The following is a 17243-nucleotide window of genomic DNA, read 5'->3' as shown; positions in this document are numbered from 1 at the left end:
TCTGGTCCTTCCTCTAGTGTGTTCTGGAAATGTATTTGTCATATACGCTAACTAAAGCACAGTAGCATTAGGGATGCTGGTTAATAGGAGGCAAAACTTGCAAGGTGAACTTCCTATGCTACCTAGAGTTAAAGGCCTTCCTTTTAGGATTTTCTACCTATTAGAGCTGCAGGAAACTGAGGCCGTAGGTCAGCTCCTGCAGCAAGGTTTAGACTTGTCTATTCTGCAACTCTGGGAAAATCAGATATTTCTATGCCTTCTGTGAAATACCTGAAACCCTTCAGAGTTTTTTTTGTTGTTGTTTGTTCCCATTTAATATTTGCCTTCTGTTGGAGCTTGAACCTTGTATTTTCATGCATCATTCTCTTGAATCTCTAGGTACTTTTTCTCCTCATCTCATTCTGATGAATATTGTTTTACTGGTTATTACTGCCTTATCGAGGAGGCTAGAGGAGGTTCAGGCTCTCAGAGCAGACTCTATTATTCACCATTTGTTCTGTACAAGATTACCTGCATACTAAATTTCTTCCTGAAATGGTGTCAATTTTATTTGGTAGGAGATGTGCCAACCTGTCTTTTTCTCTGTACTCTGTAGAAAGTCTGGATCTTGAGTATCTGTAAAGGTTTCCAGTTTTTAATACTGAAGTAAAAATTACCGTAGAGTGCATCTAATTAGAATGTGCATTTAGACAGTGCATCTCCTAGCAGAATAACAGAAGAAGATGTAAGAGTAAAGGGAGTTTTTCTTCATTAAGATTTTCATGGAGGAAACATTTTTCTCCAGTTTTTGCCCCTCAGGAAACAAGTAACATTTTTCCATTGAACTGTAGAAATGAACAGAAATGTCAGGAGAGGTGTTGTAGTGAAAATCTTTCTTTGCTTGTCTTCTGGTATTTAACAGTGGTTTGCTAACAAAGAAATATTGGCTCAGAATGTTAAGATGTTTCTTAGTCTTAATTATTTATCTTGGGGAAAAATAGGAGACATTGCACTGTTTTATGATTTTAAAAAGGAGTTTGCCAATAAGCTTGTTTAAAAAGTAATGTTACAATTTGCTTTTTGGATGTATTTACCTTTTCAAAAACTGTGCGAAGCTGTGTGTATCAGCCAAGTTCCTTGCTGGGCCTTTGTGAAGGTTCTGGGTATGTGATTGCTGTGCCAGCTCTTCCAGCAAAGTCCACGGTTCATCAGGCATGTAGCAAAATGTTAGAATGGTGAAAAACCTGCACACAAATTAATCTGGAAATAGATGCAGTAGGTGAGCTAGTATTTAGCTGCACTGGAGGCAATGAAATTTCCTGTTAAATCACTAGAAATAAAACATACTTCTTAATGTGATGCACTTTGAAGCCTGTAAGCAGTCCCTTTTAGGAAGCAGTCCCAACTAATGAGATTATCACATTCTGCAGTCTCCTTTTCGTCTATTTCTAGCAGATCTTGTTAGCGGTGTGAGGCTGTCCTACTGTTGCTAGTATAACACACTGAATTAGTGTGGAGACACAGGAATAGCCGCTCTTGTAGACATCTGTCTGTTTTCAACAGACTGGATCCTGTTTTATTTAAAATTGGCAAGTATTCGCCTTCTGTAAATAAATGATGTCATGCATAAAGCTGCCGCAGGCCAGAGAAGTGCTTTGTTATTGGATGGTTTGAATAGGTTTACAGGGCCTGTGGTTCTTCAGTCTCTTATCCCATGGAATTGCCGGCCAAAAAAACAAAAAGCAAGCACAAAACCCATCTTGATATATGTCTTCCTCTGCTAGTTGTTGTATTTTGCAGTTCCAGACAGTATATGGTTTCTTTATGAAAGTTTTCGCTTCCTACTAAATTAGGAGATATTTGAATTACAGCATTTCAGCTGTCTTCCAGACCAGTCAAGGTTTTTAACCTAAATATTTAACAACTCTGTTGAAATCTTTTTATATGCCTCTTCAGGCACAAGCAGGAAACAATACGGCAATCAGTAAACGGAATTTGATGAAGTGGGTTATTATACTTCTGTGATGAGATCTAATCCTTTTAATAGCTTGACAATGCTGTGACACTTTCAATTCATTTCAGAAATCCTCTGTGGTCTTCGTGACTGAGGTAATGTTAACACATTTTAGGCCAATGGGACTCAAGTATCCTCTTCTACAGAGTCAACCTAATACCTGGGGAAGTGGCTTATAAAGGTTGGCTCGCAGCTTTGAAGAAGGCAGAAAAGGAAGGTGGTACAAAGCTTTGCCATGCAAAGCTCATGTGCTCCTGGAGGCTTGTTAGAATGGAAGTATTCTCTATTGAAAATTGACATTTCAACAGAGAATTTAGGTATTGTGTCATGAGATCATGCTTGGTGTGGCAGCATACCCTGCTCACATCAGGGACAGAAGACTCCATTTCAGCCCTTCAGAGAATTCAGTTTTGCTGCTTGTTGTGTATTTAACTGCTCTTGTTGAAGTCACTGAGCCTTTGTGTGACTAAGTGAATGTATGCTGAGGATTTAACCAAATGTCTTCTCAAACAATCCCATTTTGTAGTATTGACCTAGTACTCTTTAGCCTACTGCACTATTTTTAAAAATAAAGTAAAATAAAAGTCAAGTTCCAGAGCCTGCTTAAATTTAGTTCAGACCAACCTGTCAGGAGTGGGGTTGTGATCCCAAAGACATTTAATTTTTTATGCTACTAAAGTCATGGAGGGAATAGTCAAACTGGAAAAGTTTGGACTGTGGCAGCATTGGCTGTGTTTGTACAGTGCCTAGTTGTTCTTCTGAAGCTGTGCACCATGCAAACCTTGATCTGAAAGAGGAGCAGCAGCAGGGATGCCATAGTGATGTGCAACTGCATCCTTGGGTAGGAGTTGAATGAGAGGAAGAATAAAGAAAACATGAAATGCTCCATTCCACGTTTTTGTTTTACTTTGCATATTGGGTAGACTGTGAGCAGGTACTGAGCCAATTTCATTTTGCAGTTTCAGAAGTTTCTTTGGTTGACGGGGGGTGGCCAGATTTTCATTTTGTTAGGGGGCAAATGGGTTTTGTTCACTTGCTGAAATTTATTTTTTTCTAGTCTCGCCTGCTGGGCTGTTTTTATCTGAGGGAAGAAAAGAAGTAGTTCTGGCTGAACTTACGGGTTATGGTGATGTTGGGGTTTTCTGGATTTATTGTTGTTTAAAATAATACCTCCGGGAGACATGGCAGTGAATCACAGTGCAAGAACACAGCATAGTTAAATCAGCACTTCTAAACGAGAACTGCTGCTAGAAGTGAGCCTGATTCCTCGGTGGCTGCTGCTTCCTGTGCCATGGTGTGTATGGAAGCGTTCCTCCGTGCTGGCATAGGTGTCTGTGAGGCTGTGCAACGTGCTGGGTTGGAGAGCAGGTGTGACCAAAAGTCTTTCTTTTTGTGTATTTCCTTTTAAGTTCTTATTGAGAGCAAGATCTTTGACAGAAAAGTATCAAATGTATTGAGACTGCTGCCCAGTAACGGTCACTGTGTCATTAGTATTTAACTTACTGAAGTTACTTGAGAAATTATTTGACCAGTTCATGGTCAAACAGCATTTTGAAGGATGCTTGTTCTTTATTTTTTTTTTTTTTTATTTTCTCAGTCTGAGAAAGTTATTAAAAAGATTTGCAGAGATCCTGAAAGCAGTCAGCTATTGCTCTGAGTTATGAGATATATTTTTAGTCTCGCCAACTATGATTTTCATATGAAATTAATGGTCCCTGGAAACTGAATACCTAGGAGGCCTTGGTGAGGGAGAATGAAAGGTTGAGGCAGACTAGGTTGACCTTGACGTAGCATTATCCTTAAATGTGTTGTCCTGAGGACTGAGGAGGGCCAGCAGAAAAGAGTTTTGAAGCTTCCAGATAATTAGGGAATTTCTAATAAGCCTTTTCACTGACTGCCTAAAGTCGGTCATATTAAATTCTTCGTTTTATGTATAATGATGATGTCTGATGCCATTAAAGACAAGTCTGTGTGGGAAAGTTACTGCAGCACGAACTAGGATGAAGATTCATAATACACAACGTATCCCATTAGTGCAAGTGGAGATACTTCAATCTAAGAATGCTTTTTTTTTCTTGACTTGCAATTTGAAAAAGTATTTCTATTACTGCAAGCTTAATACTGAGTGCTTTAACGCTAAAATTACAGCTTTCATCGGTGTTGAAACTGTCATGACAGGTAGTCTGAAGAGAAGAGGACAAGTGAAACTTCTGTGGTCACGCGTTAGGGTATACTGTGCATCACCAGTCCTGAGAACTGCATTTATATGGAACAGCTTTAAAACATTGCAGACATCAACATTGCACATGGATTTAACATCTAAAAATACAGTAGTGTTCAAAGGCAAAGTTCCAAAATGCCACTAAGTCTCTAGTCCTGTGCTCTGACCCTTGAGAATACGGAACTGAATGTAGAAAGTCCTAGGAAAAGCTAGCGTTGTAGAAGCTGAGCGTTTCTATTGGCTCCTCACCATATAGTATATCATCTAAATGTCATGAGAAGGGACTGTTTCAACATTGCTGAGTTATTTAAGACTCACTGCTGCCTTAGCCAAAAAATCCTTGCTCTGGGACCAACTCAATCCCTGAAGAGCGAGAGAAAAGAAATTTTCAGCCCCCCCCTTTCCTACTCCAGCTGCAAAACCTCGAGCTCTCCCCGCGCTGTTCTGACGGGTAAAATCCTGCCTTTTGCCCATAACTCTGCTCTCCTTTCCCAAAGTACCACATCTGCGACCACCTTCTACCTCTCCTTGGTGCCAACCTCTGAGCGCTCTCCTTGCTTCCCCTTTCTAAACCTGCAGTCACAACTCCAGCGATTTTTAATATCGGATCTAATTAAACATGACGCTTCATGAAGAAGCTGCCACTAGAATCAAAACAAGTAAATTTGTTATAAACACAAAGGCACAATCAGGTTATGCAAATCAGCCGTGTTTTCAGGCTCCTGGCAGGCTGCCAGCATGATCTTTGCTTTTACGAAATTTTTGCCACCTCCGTAATAGAAAAGCAATATTTGTGGGAGAAAGGCAGCGATTTAGGGCTGCTGCTTCCACCCTTCTCTAGTTCCAAAACAGGTATCGGAGGTCTTGGTTTCTTCTTTCGCCGGTGTGACTCTCCCCAGTGCTGGCAATGGCTGGTTTTCGGCTGGTCCCTCACAGTGAAGGATTTTAGGGAAATGCAGGGAATGGGCTTGGTGTATGGAGCCTGTAGCTGGAACTGCACACAACCTCAGCAGCAAAGTGCTTGGATTGACTCCTGACCACCAGCCTAGTGAAGTTCCAGTCTCTGTGTTTGACCTTACAGTGAATGTGACGTTTTGTTTGGAACAGAATAAGGATCGTCTTCTGTGCGTGGAGCTAGAGGGCACTTCAGTGGATTTTTCCCCTGCTGCTGTGGAATGCAGCCAGCGTTGCAGCTACAGTCTTTTAAGCTTTTTTCTTCAGGGAGAAAACTTGCGAGTGACTTGTTTGAACTGCCTTGAACGTCTAGAGCATTTTCTTCTCAAATTCTCACTTCAAAAAAAAAAAAAAAAAGCCATAGCAAGCTGTTCTCTTCGAGAAACAGAGCTAAAAGCCCTCTCTGTAAAGGCACTTCGCTGGGGATGGGAGGAGATAAGTCAAATATTAAATAATTAGAAAATAATAATCTCTAGTTCTACCTCATGTGTTTCCCCCCTTTTGTTCCACCCACATGCTGCTAATTTTCATCTTTTCTTCCTGCACATCAAGATGTCAGAGACTGCTTACAGTGAAAGTTGTTTTTCCTGAGTTGTCTGCGTGCTTTATTAATGCAGCAAAGATGACAAAGGAGGAGGAAGGCGGAGGTGAGGATCGAGGGGACGAGAGGACGAGCTTTTTCATGGTCTCACTCCTACCAAAGGGTGACCATTTTGTTCACTGTTGCATTTGCCAGTTGCCATGGCATCCCCCTCTCACTCTATCCTGGAGGTGTATTCTTGATATAATTAACAGCTCTCCTCCTTCTGTCTGCTGCAGAAAGCAATCATTAAGTGAACATGAAGGAAAGAAAAGTCACTTTTTATCTCTTAGTTTGTCTATTCATATTTTTCATCCTACTTCCTTATCTTTCTCCGTCCATAATAATGCTGCTGTTTGTGTATGAAAGTATTGCCAGAATATTGCTGCCTGGGTAAAACAGGACATTAAGTCCCAGATGCATTTGTGCAAATGGGGGATTTTCTTAGGCTGGAATGCAGTCAGGTCAACATATATGAAGTTCATTATGCTCCGTGTATAAAACAGTAATCTTAGGAAATAGAAGGTTCCTCAGAATCTGGGTTATGGATAATGGATATTGCAGCTCTAATGCACTTTGGAGAAAACTTCCAAGGGAGATTTGTTTCAAAATATTGCCATAGTGAGATCAGGAGGAAAAATATGAAAAGACATGGTATAATTATAACAGTGTTGAACAGAAGCTGGAGCAGTAATGCTGTAGAACGCGGCCGGCATATCAGTCAGACAGTTCATGCGATGGCTTCCAGGAAGGTGTCCTTCTGAAAAGGTGTACCTGTTGTTTGGGGGGTTCTGACTTCAGTCCTGCCAGGATGCCACACTCAGATGTGAGACTAGTTTAAAAACCACCACCACCAAACGTTATGTAATAGTTGCAGTGCCAGCATCTTTCATTAGGAAACTCCTGTTGGGAAGCCTGTTGCTTTCCCATTTTATGGAACATTTGAACGTTATTTTTTCCCACAGCCACAAAGCAGTGAAGTGTTCCAGAGGCAATATAGTAAGGTTCCTGTAGGATTTATTTGTTTTTCAGAACATGTTGAAAACAACAAGGCAGAAATATAACCTTGCTCAGGTTGTCACCTCCTGCCTTTGCAGACAGTCTATAAAGCACAATTTTCTTATGACTTAATGCCCAATTTTATTTTATTATTTTTTCGTGCTGTTGTTTCATTACTGAGCTGCTTCACTGGGAAATAATAGGGAGCTATTTTTTCCAGTAACATCTCTGAAAAAAATTCTTTTATTTTTCACTACTGGTTTTCCTAGTGGAAGGCTGTTCCAGGGCCTGTTTTCCTGCATTTTATTTACTTTGTTTACATCATTTTTCAACATGAGATGGGTTTGCCCATAGCCTCCCTGAAGCTGAATCATCTCTCAGAGAAGTATGTTGAAATAGTCAAGGTTTGAGCAAATAAGGAGATGATTTGGATCCCTTCATGTGTTTAAGTTAGAAATAGTCATAATCCATACAAACATGCATGCTAATTACTCATTTGAATTTTGGCTTTATACGAACTTCATAACAAAGAACATTTTTACTAGATGGTTTAAAGAACAGGAGATAAGATGGTAGATATTTATGGAAGTAATGAACTATTTTTCTCAGTCTGTGACACATTGTTTGGATATTAATGTCTTAAATGTTTCTTCCATCCACTTTGATAGTATGGTAGTCGAGACAAAAGTAGAACTTCATGCTCTTCAATAAAAATCCAGAAGAAAATCCAATCTTGACTGGATGAACCTGTAATTTCAACAAAAGATATAAGGAAGGCAGTTAAATAAGTTTTCATCTTATTTCGGTTATATGCGCTTGTTCTGTGAGCATCATGCCTGAAAACAGAAGATTCCCCTCAGTAACTAAAGCCACTTTATGATAAAGCTGCTGTAGATCAAAAGCAGCAGTGATAATAGGGAAGCTCAGCAGGGTGAGATGGGTTGGAGGGGTGAGGGAAGGAGAATTTTTGTAATTTTAAAAGTGCCACAGCAAAGCAGGCATTAAGAAGAATCCCTGCTCTATGAGAACAGCCTCAATGAGGAAACATAAAACACTGTTAAAGGATTATCAGTGCTACTCTGTTTCCTACTTCACATTTGTGCAGGATAATCTTTATTGTGCCTTGTGTTGACAGAGCAGTAAGAATAGATGAACATAAAGTGGTTTTGGCAAATGCAAGACTTCCTGTAATGAGTTTTTCTAGGTTTACTTTTCAAATGTGGTGTTACAAGGTGTTTTTCTGGAGGCAGTCACCTACATGATGATGATGGCGTGGCCCCATAACTCTTGATGAACAGCATAGCGAATGACATTGCACTAACCTGGAGTTTGGGAGTAACAACACTTAACTGATCAGAGGTGCTGAAATTCTTGCCCTTAAATTAAAAAACGAATGTCTTAAAGAAGAAGTTCTCCTAGCATTCTGTACACAACTTTTGGATTTTCTCCAGTTTCTGGGTCCAATAAAACCTATAAGCCAGGCTTAAATCCCTTTTTGTTAGGGCTATGTGAATGACAGAATGCACGGTAGCTTTTTGTTTTGTTTTGTGTTTTTATGCTTCATCTTTTATTTAAAGATAGCTTTTCCTCCTTTTCTCCCACCCCCACGCACTGTTTTGAGAAAAGAAAGTCACTGAGAGGAGTTGTTGTGTTTTTTTTTTCCTCCTGTCAAGGTCTGTCTGTTTCACTGGGTTGAAAAGAACATAATTCCAGAATCCTTCGACAGCTCTGTACCAGGTCACATCTGGAACGTTCCCTTTAAAGCCATAAATATGAAAATCTTTGGTTGCCAGGCTTTAGTATATGAGGCTGTACTATTTGACTGTGCATTAGGAATCTTACTGCAATTAACATTTGGATAAGGCAGGTTAATTTTATATGGGGGGAAAAAAAAAAACTTGCCCAAACTGCAACTTCACCTGGTAGGGAAAAAAAGAAAATGAAGAAAAAAAAAAAAAAAAGACTTTTGCCCCTGATAGCACGTCCTTATTTTGAGAGAAATTTAAATATGAATTTGTTCTACTTATGTACACCTATAAGGGTTATTTCAGTCTCAAGCTTTCTTCCTTGTGTGCTTGGCCATCCACGACTTGCAAGGAGGCCTTCTTCTCTTCACCGTTTGTTGTGTCCCCGTGCGGTGGCTGACCACTGGGCTTCCACCTGACAGCCAGTTCCTGGTGGCGTTCCTGAGGGGCTCGTTTTGGGGCAGCATCCTCTGTAAGGCCCCAGATGGTGGGATGGAGTGAAACCTCAGGGAGTTCATGAATGCCACCAACTTGGAGGGCATGGTCAAGAAGATGGAGAATGGAAATTACTGTTCAGAGGACCTTCGCTAGGCTGGAGGATAGCATCAACAAGAACTTCCTGAAGGCTCAGCAAAGAGAAATGCAAAGTCCTGCATCTGGAGCAGAATGACCCCGGTGTAACACATCTGGCTGGGGAGCAGCACTGGCAAAACAATCTCGGGGTCCTGGTGGACAAGGAGTTGGTTTCTGGTCACCGGTGTGACCTTAGAGCAGTGAAGTCAGAGAGAGGTGGGTTGCTTCATCCTGGAGAGGAGAAGACTACTGGAGGGCTGGGGGGTATTGAATTGCTGTCTTCAGTAGAGAAGAAAGAGCCAGATGAGAGGCACCAGTTACAAGTCGGAGCAAGAGAAATTTGGCAGAAGTGATAGGAAAAAAAGCGTTCAGTGTGAAGGTGGCAGAGCACTGGAACAGGGCCCAGAGAGGTTATGGAACCTCCATCCTTGGAGATACGTGGAACTGGGTTGGACACTGGCCCTGAGTAACCTGATCTGACTTTGAAGCCAGCTTTGCTTTGAGCAGGGAGTTGGACCAGAGGTCCCTTCCAGCAGGAATTACTCCATGATGCTGTGTTCCTTCTCTCAGTAATCATTTTTTTTCTGAGTGCCATCCCAATCTTGCTGAGTTACTTTCCAGATGTCCTCTTTCTGTCTGTGGTAATAGCTGTGCATTTTTATAGGAATGCCGTTTGAGATGCAGATGTATTTTTAACAAATGAGTAACTAACTAGTAGTATCCTCATATATTTCTGCAGAAAAAAATAGATACAATATAAGCATAGAAATTTCAGGTTCTACATAACGTGTTATGTGAGTTAATGAAGTGCATGGGTGTGAAGGGTTTTCCCTCTAAATCACAGCTGAGAACATTTCCTCTAGTGATCTCACTTCTGGCGTGAGGCTTTCTTCTGCAGCTTAATTTCCCTCAGGTTTATACAATCTTATTTGTGCATCTTGAGACCTTTAGTTTTGGAACTGATGGCTTTACACATCACAAACTTGCTGTTTTCAGAGGTAGAGTAGACCTTATTTCATCCTACACGGCAATTGTTTTGACTATAACTGCTATGTTTCATTTCTTTTGTGCACATAAAATGTTGCAGACTTTAATCACATGTTTTAGCAATTGATTAATCAAGTTCAGGAACTTTAAAATACGTTCCACCGTTTATTTTCAGAAATGTGTTTGTATGCTTTCCACCGTGGAATTTTAAAGATGTAATTTCCCCAGCTTACTTTATTTCTCAGTGAAATTCTGCTGAATCTTAAGGCACGGTAATAAATCTTTGGTCATCTAGGACATTAGGGACCAATTTGATTTTACATCTGACAGCAGAATTCTTTATTTCTATTCCAAACACTCGTACTCTATCACCATGGTTAAAATGACTTTTTGTTCATTCCTGGCAGAGGTATGAGAGGTAGAGGAATGAGACAGGCAATTAAACAACTGAGGTTCCACTCAACCATATCTTTTATGGTACAGTAAGTCTCCATTAAATGAAGACTGTAAAGAACATGAAATAAAAACATCCTGTGGCCCCACAGGCAAGAATATTTTATTTAATTACTGATAAAAATTATAGCGAAGATGCTCATTTTATGGGTGCTTTTATTCCCTTTGGTGAATTTTTGTCACCCTTCTGCCTACATAAGTAACAGCACTGCATTAAATTGTTAGCTTGGCCTTTGGAGAAAAGTGTTGCTCTTGGTGCCATTTTTAACTTCTACAAAGGCAATGAATTCCCGGAGTGTTGTTCCAAATTGAACACCGATGTTATTCAGTTCTGCAGATATTGGGGACTTATGATTTGGGGCTAGGCTGATGATTTATTTTTCAAGCAAATACGTGTTTCTGTTTTCTCCATTTCTTCTCATATCATCTACTAAAAATCATTTATTTTAATAATTTGCAAATTCTCTTAAAGCACTGTGTATCTGTTCATTCAGGCCAAGTTTGTCAACACACCTTTGCATGAAATAAATTTCTATTTATAAGAGTTTGTAACTTGTGCTTAATGATGGAGCTCAGGAAAGTGTTATGTTGTGAGGGACTTGTTAAATAAAGCATTGTAAATGTGAATATGAATAAGTGTTCAAGTGCTAGTTTGATAAGTGGATTGAAAGGAACAGGAAAATAATCTGTAAAGGAGAAAGATTGCTTTATAATAATGTTTGATTTTTTATTTGTTAGTGTTTTCTGTCTACAAGAAGTTGTACTGCCTGCGGTTGTAACTGAAGCAGGTAGCAGGTGCAGAATTACTGGCATGTATTTCTCACTGTCTCTGCCTTCCCTTTTGTGTTTTATGCAGTCCACAGCAGAAATGCCCACAACCCCAAAGCACACGAAGGACACCAGAGAGAGCTTCTTCCCAGTAACACCAGCCACGCTGCATCCTGCCCCAGTGAATCCAGACACTGTGACTCCTGAAAATCTCCTGAGACTGAATGATCTTCATCCCAAATCCAAACCAGCCTCTTCCTCTTCATCCTCTTCCTCCTCAGCATCTTCTTCAGTGCCTCCCTCCCAGGAGTCACACAGGGACACTGAGCATCTCCGGAGTCAGAATGCAGAGACTGCTCCCAGCATGAGTGATCTCGCACGTGGTAAGTCTCAGGGAGACAGAACATCATGGCACGCTCTAATCAGTTTGCCAAGGCCACGTTGTGAGTCAGTGCCTGAGTTCTGATTCTGTCCCACTTCCTGATCACTTGGCCATACTCAAAAGGTTACACAAACAGAGGGTTTGTTTTGGGACATGTATAAAATTACACGTATTTTAATTGCTAGGATAGAGTAAAGAGCTTCTAGTATGCACTGCATGTAACTTGCACGTGAAATCATGGAATAGCAGCCTAAAAATAACATAATATTTTAAATAGATCATTTAAGTCTGAAGTGGCATTTGTTTTTTCTTAAAGAAAGTAAAGATATGGTTCTTTAAAATACTTCAAATGCTTTTAAAAAGTTGGAAGTGATTGAAATTGCAATAAACTGATGGATAGCCTACATCTGACTTGTAAGTGCCAGATTAACATAATTAGATGCACAGATATCACAGCCATGTATATGTGTGTGGAGATACGTAATACTGTGAAAATTCCAAGCTTCTGCATAGCTCATAAGTTAGTGTACCATCACCATTATGTTTCACATTTGAGAAAAGAAGCATCTGGCAGGACTGGAATGTTGGAAATATATTTATAGTCCTAGTATGGTTATGTGCAAAGTTGGAGTACAGAAAAGGGTTGAAGAGGCAAAACAAATGTTACTTATTCTGTAGCAAGATTGTGTGATTTGGTTAGGAATGTGTCATATACTTGGTCCTATACAGATTGCCTAAATGAGGAAAGAGTTAATTGAGAGCGCCGTCTTTTTCTTTCCTGCTGTCCTGGCAAGCTGGCGTTGTTAGCAGTAGTAAAAATCGCTGATCCACTTTGGGAATGCAGTAGGATTAGACCCAGTTTCAGACTTATCTTGGGTGCCCAAAGACATGGCTGTGCTTATTTGTGGGACACTGTGCATGTTACAGTGGTAGAGCACCTGTTATGGTGTGTACTTCCTTGCAACCTTAGCAGGAACACTGTCTGAAAAACCTGCTGCTGCTTGCACTCGCTCCATCTGCTCGCAAACTTGAACTTTAGAGCTACCCATAAAATGCCACAGCAGAATTAATAGGAACCCAGATAGAGTTATGAATGAACAACAAACATACAGCTTTGGGGGAAAGTGACAGACAAGGATACAATGGGAATAGTGCCTAGATTTGTGAGACTTAATGATAGCCTACTCATTAATGGGTATTATGTATCATCTAGATGTTTTGTGAAAGTAAACTCGTACTGTGACTTCTATCCATACACTGCCTTATGTAATCAGCCTTGGCATCTAAACACACGCAGTCTGCTGAATTCATGGGCAACAAAGAACAAGCGAGGGAGAAATCAGTTTTCCCAATTTGCTAATCTCTGAGTACAGGACAAAATTGAGATTTAACATCCAGTGTTAGGAGTTGCGTTATAATCATCTCATTTTCCTTTTTCACAAAAGTAGGGAGAGAGCCTCTTGGGAGGGAGAGGAGGGGAAGGGAAACGATAAGGAAGGGAATGGCTGAGTCAGTGCGTAAACCACATTTGTTATTCTCCTTATGAAGCTGAAGAATGGAGTTGCACAGTGTCATAAGATATCTTTGCAGGCTTATTCAACGGGGAGTAATTCAGGTTTGTGCCTAGACAACAGGGGAAAAATCCTCTATTTTATGCAGTTGCTGTGCATTTACTAAGGAGACTGGTAGGAATGACAATGCAGATAAGAGGTCCCAGATTCTTTCAGTTTTCAAACAAACTCATGAGCATTTCTGACATGCTTTCCTCTCAGCAATTTCCCGGGCTGCCTTGCAGTGATTAGAACGTTTATTTTAATCTTTTGACTTCCTAGGCTTTGTTAGGGTGGTGAAGTTTCATATTGTTCGTTGGTCTTTTATGCTTCTATACCTTATCTTGGTCGAGGGAGATGGAAGGGCTAGCTGCCAAAATTATAACCCTGGATCCCTGTGTCTGAAGATCAAGAGGCTCTCTCTGCAAAGCTCTTGTTCCAGTGCTGAGTGTGTGTGTGTTGTATCTGGCTTTCTGGCTCTCAGACATACCTGACAGGTCATTTTTCTAGCTGAGAGAGACACCAATTACTGCTGTGTCCTTTCCTTTCCTTTTCCTTTCTTTTTGATTCTCCTATCTTTGCACCCACCTCCTTTAAAAAGTACTATTTATAATCTGGTTTACCACTTTTTTTCATCTGCCTCTCATTAGCTCTGTTTCTGTTTTAAAAATAAATAATAAAATCGGTTCCCCCATTTTCAGAGTAATCTGTTTTCATCTTTCTCATCTCTTGCCATGTTTTGTAACCTCCTCCTGTATCTATTTGTTCATATGAGAGTATTCAGTGTCACAGAGGATTAGCTGCTATTGTTTTCTGTGGTTTCACTCAGAAAAAAAGAATGGCTTTAAAAGCGAAGTTGCCACTCATTTCTTATGTGGATGTTTTCAAGAGATTTTGTCTAATATGACTAGTATAGAATACAACATGATGAAATCCAGCAGCAAAGTAGTGGTAGTTTCAACACGAGAGCTTCCTACATGTAGGAATGTCTGTGGACCTATTAGTCTTTTTGGCTCAGCCTATAATTTTCTGTGGGGAAACTAAAATAGGACAATTAAGATAAACCCTCTGCAATGTGTCCCGCTGCTCTGTTTTTACACTGTTCTAAATTGCTGCAAAATCATGACATTTTCTTTAACTTCAGTGTCCTTGCCCAAATAACGATTCTTATAATGAATGGACAGGAAAACATTCACATCTGACATCTGACTTTTCGTACTGAGGCTTGTATAGTTGGAATTATTTAATGTTGTGTTTTGCTTAAAACCAGCTATTCAGTTCATTGGAATATAACATAAAGGTGGAAGAATGAAAATTCTTCTCCCCTCTCCATGAAATTTACATCCATTCAAGCCTAAAGCATTTCAATACAAAACAAGGTCATGATACAGCTGTCCAAGCTTAGAAATTCAGAGATGAGGAAGTCAATCAGGTCTTTCTCTAGTGTGCAGAGGAATTGCAGCCTATAAGCCATAAATAAATAATCCTGCTATGATTTCAGATGTTTGTTATGTAGGCACAACAGGGCAGGTACAGGTGTAAGTGTGCTTCAAGCTGTAGAACTTTGACTTCAAGAAGCAGAAGAAATAAATGCCAGTGAAGAAGGTTGCATGGAAAGGTAAACAGTAGTATGGTGAGAGTGAGAAATGAGGCTAAATTGTTTTAACTTTATTTAACCTTATTTTAACTGTGGAATTCAGTTTGAACATTCAGTTTCTTTTTTAAAGGACCTGAAGTAGCAGCTCAGCCCTCCTAACCATGATCAGTCTCATCTCTTGGTTTCTCTGCTTAATTCAAAATTGTTTTGAATTTGTATTGTTCAATTGTTTTGAACTGTGTTGTTCAGAGTTGATCCCAACAGATGGTTCAAGGAAATGTGAAACACAGAAGTTTAGCCTGGCCACGGACCTGTGGCCTCATGTGAGTCTTCGTATCGCGTTATTCCTCGAGCAGTTACCCGGTGTGAGGGTTCTTTCCTGTACAGACAATATGACTTATCCTGGTTTTTGACAGCTTTTTCCCTCAGTCCCCAAGGCTGAATTCCTCCAAGGCTTTAAAAGCTCTGTTCAAATACCTGTAACCCCACGCCTTCTGTAGCACCCTGGGGTGGAAGCTCCTTTCCACCTGTTAGTGACTGCGAAGTTGCCTTTAGAAATCAAGCAGGCAGCCTTTGACTAACTCCCCGTTTGCTCTCTCTAATCTCTCTCTGTGTCTGCCTCCTGTGTTGGCATTGGTATTCTCACTTCCACCTGTCTGATCCTTCCTTTTCATGAAGCTTTTTATTTTTCACAATGGGTGCACTCTGAAAACAACTTCACTGCTGACTGCCAGCAGGGGGTTTCCTGTTTGTGAATGACTTCTTAATTCCCTTTTGCCTAATGCTCAGGCAGTACCAGTCAGCTGTGTCTTTTCCTCTTCCCTTTGGAAGCACGCTGATTTAGTATCTATTGCAACAAACAGAGTTTTTCAGTACTGTTAATGCCTATTTCTAATTTTTACCTTTTTTTTTTCCCAAGTTTTATTTATTCAGTCCAACACTGTGCGGAAAATCCTTTGAAATTAAAGCTGTTGTTTATATGTGCCCAAGCTCAATCAGTAAGAATAAATAGGACAGGAACAGCAGCTTCCAAACTGTGCCCTGTTAGGTGGTGGGAAGAGCCAGGGGCATAGCATGGACTGGGCAGGCTGAGGGGCCAAAGAGGCTCTCTGGATCCCCCTGAAAATCCCTGTAGCGCTGCCCTATGGATATCTTGCAGTAACAATGCATCTTCTGGAGACCACAAAGATTTGTAGAAGAGCACGATGACAATGCTGTATTGTTTCAGTATGTTTGTTTCACTGGCCTCAGCTTGCTGCCAGCAGAACATTTTATAAACTGCTGCACAAATGCAGACTGAAGAGAGATCTTGTTGTAAGCCTACTGCACAGGTATTGCATGGTTTCCAAAGTTCTTGGAAAAATCTCTCTAAAGAATACAACGAAACCCTTAGCTGCTTGTGCTAATTTGTTTTGGGCTTAATTGGCTGTCAGGTCAAAGAAGGATGAAATACTGATGGGGAAGGAAGGGTCTTATGGCTTTCATTAGGTAACTAGTATATAAAATTCACAGGGAGTAGACTGCAAACGAGAGATTTGCTATCTATGGTTATTACTAGATGATGTTCTTCAAATGGTGTGCTCTTGCTAAATTGAATAGAAAAGAAACAATTACTATTTAGATGAATTTTTATAATGCCATTTGAAAGTTTGTATCATTCCATACAAAACTGTTGGGCTTTTTTGATCTTGGCCTGTAAATTTCTTATTGGAGGGCATGGGTTGTTTTTTTTATTTATTTTTATTTTTTTATTTTTGTTTTTGTTTGTTTAAAAAGAGAGAAAGTTAGTATTGTGCTTCAGGGCTTTTTTTTTAACCAAGGTACCAGTGAGCTCTGCTGGCTGTGCCCCAATGTGGCTCCCTCAGGGACCTGGGAGTTTGGGAATTAGGATGGGCCAGGGACTATTTCCAGGAAGCACTTTCCGAGCAGCCACCTGTTTTAAGCTTTCCTAGCATGAATGTTGTTCTGTGACAGCTGACCTCAGTGTTAGGAAAGAGTTTGGGGTATGTCTCACGTAATTGCACAGCAGACTCTGTCGGGACTCTAGTGATAAATATAGCAGTATGCCACGTTACTACAGCGTGAACTTCTGTTCAGCAGACTGCTTGACTTTCTTTCATTTCAGGGGGCCACAGAACTTGTGTTCTGCAGCTTTTCGCCTCCAAAATTACTGATGCTTAATTTTTAACACATGGCTTTGTGTGTCAGCTTTGAATGTAATTTCCTGAATTTGGCATTTCAAGGCAAATCTGTGTTTCTACAGCTATGACTTTTTTTTTAATAAATAAATAAATTCCATGCTAGGATACTGGGAATGAATGTAGAGCAAGAAAATGTGTAAGGAAAGGATACCAAGGATACCTCCTGCATCCCCTGATGGACTAAATACACCTGGTCTCTCTGCCTGCTGTGGTGTACCTCATGGCAAACACAGCATGCAG

At 40.3% G+C, this 17243-nt stretch overlaps 1 protein-coding gene across 3 annotated transcripts in view; it reads left to right on the top strand.

The window, feature by feature from the left end:
• The window catches only part of CABIN1 (calcineurin binding protein 1), a 107894-nt gene that overhangs the window by 81205 nt on the left and 9446 nt on the right, over nt 1-17243 (top strand). For all 3 annotated transcript variants that reach the window (XM_032198893.1, XM_032198895.1, XM_032198892.1), the window contains exon 34: nt 11362-11656. In XM_032198893.1, coding sequence (XP_032054784.1) covers nt 11362-11656 — 295 coding nt within the window. The remainder of the gene's footprint in view (nt 1-11361; nt 11657-17243) is intronic.

The sequence above is a fragment of the Aythya fuligula genome, chromosome 17 (assembly GCF_009819795.1).
Source record: "Aythya fuligula isolate bAytFul2 chromosome 17, bAytFul2.pri, whole genome shotgun sequence".
In the NCBI taxonomy this organism is placed as follows: domain Eukaryota; kingdom Metazoa; phylum Chordata; class Aves; order Anseriformes; family Anatidae; genus Aythya; species Aythya fuligula.
The sequence above is the reverse complement of the archived record's forward strand: the minus strand, read 5'-3'. Positions and strand labels throughout refer to the sequence as shown.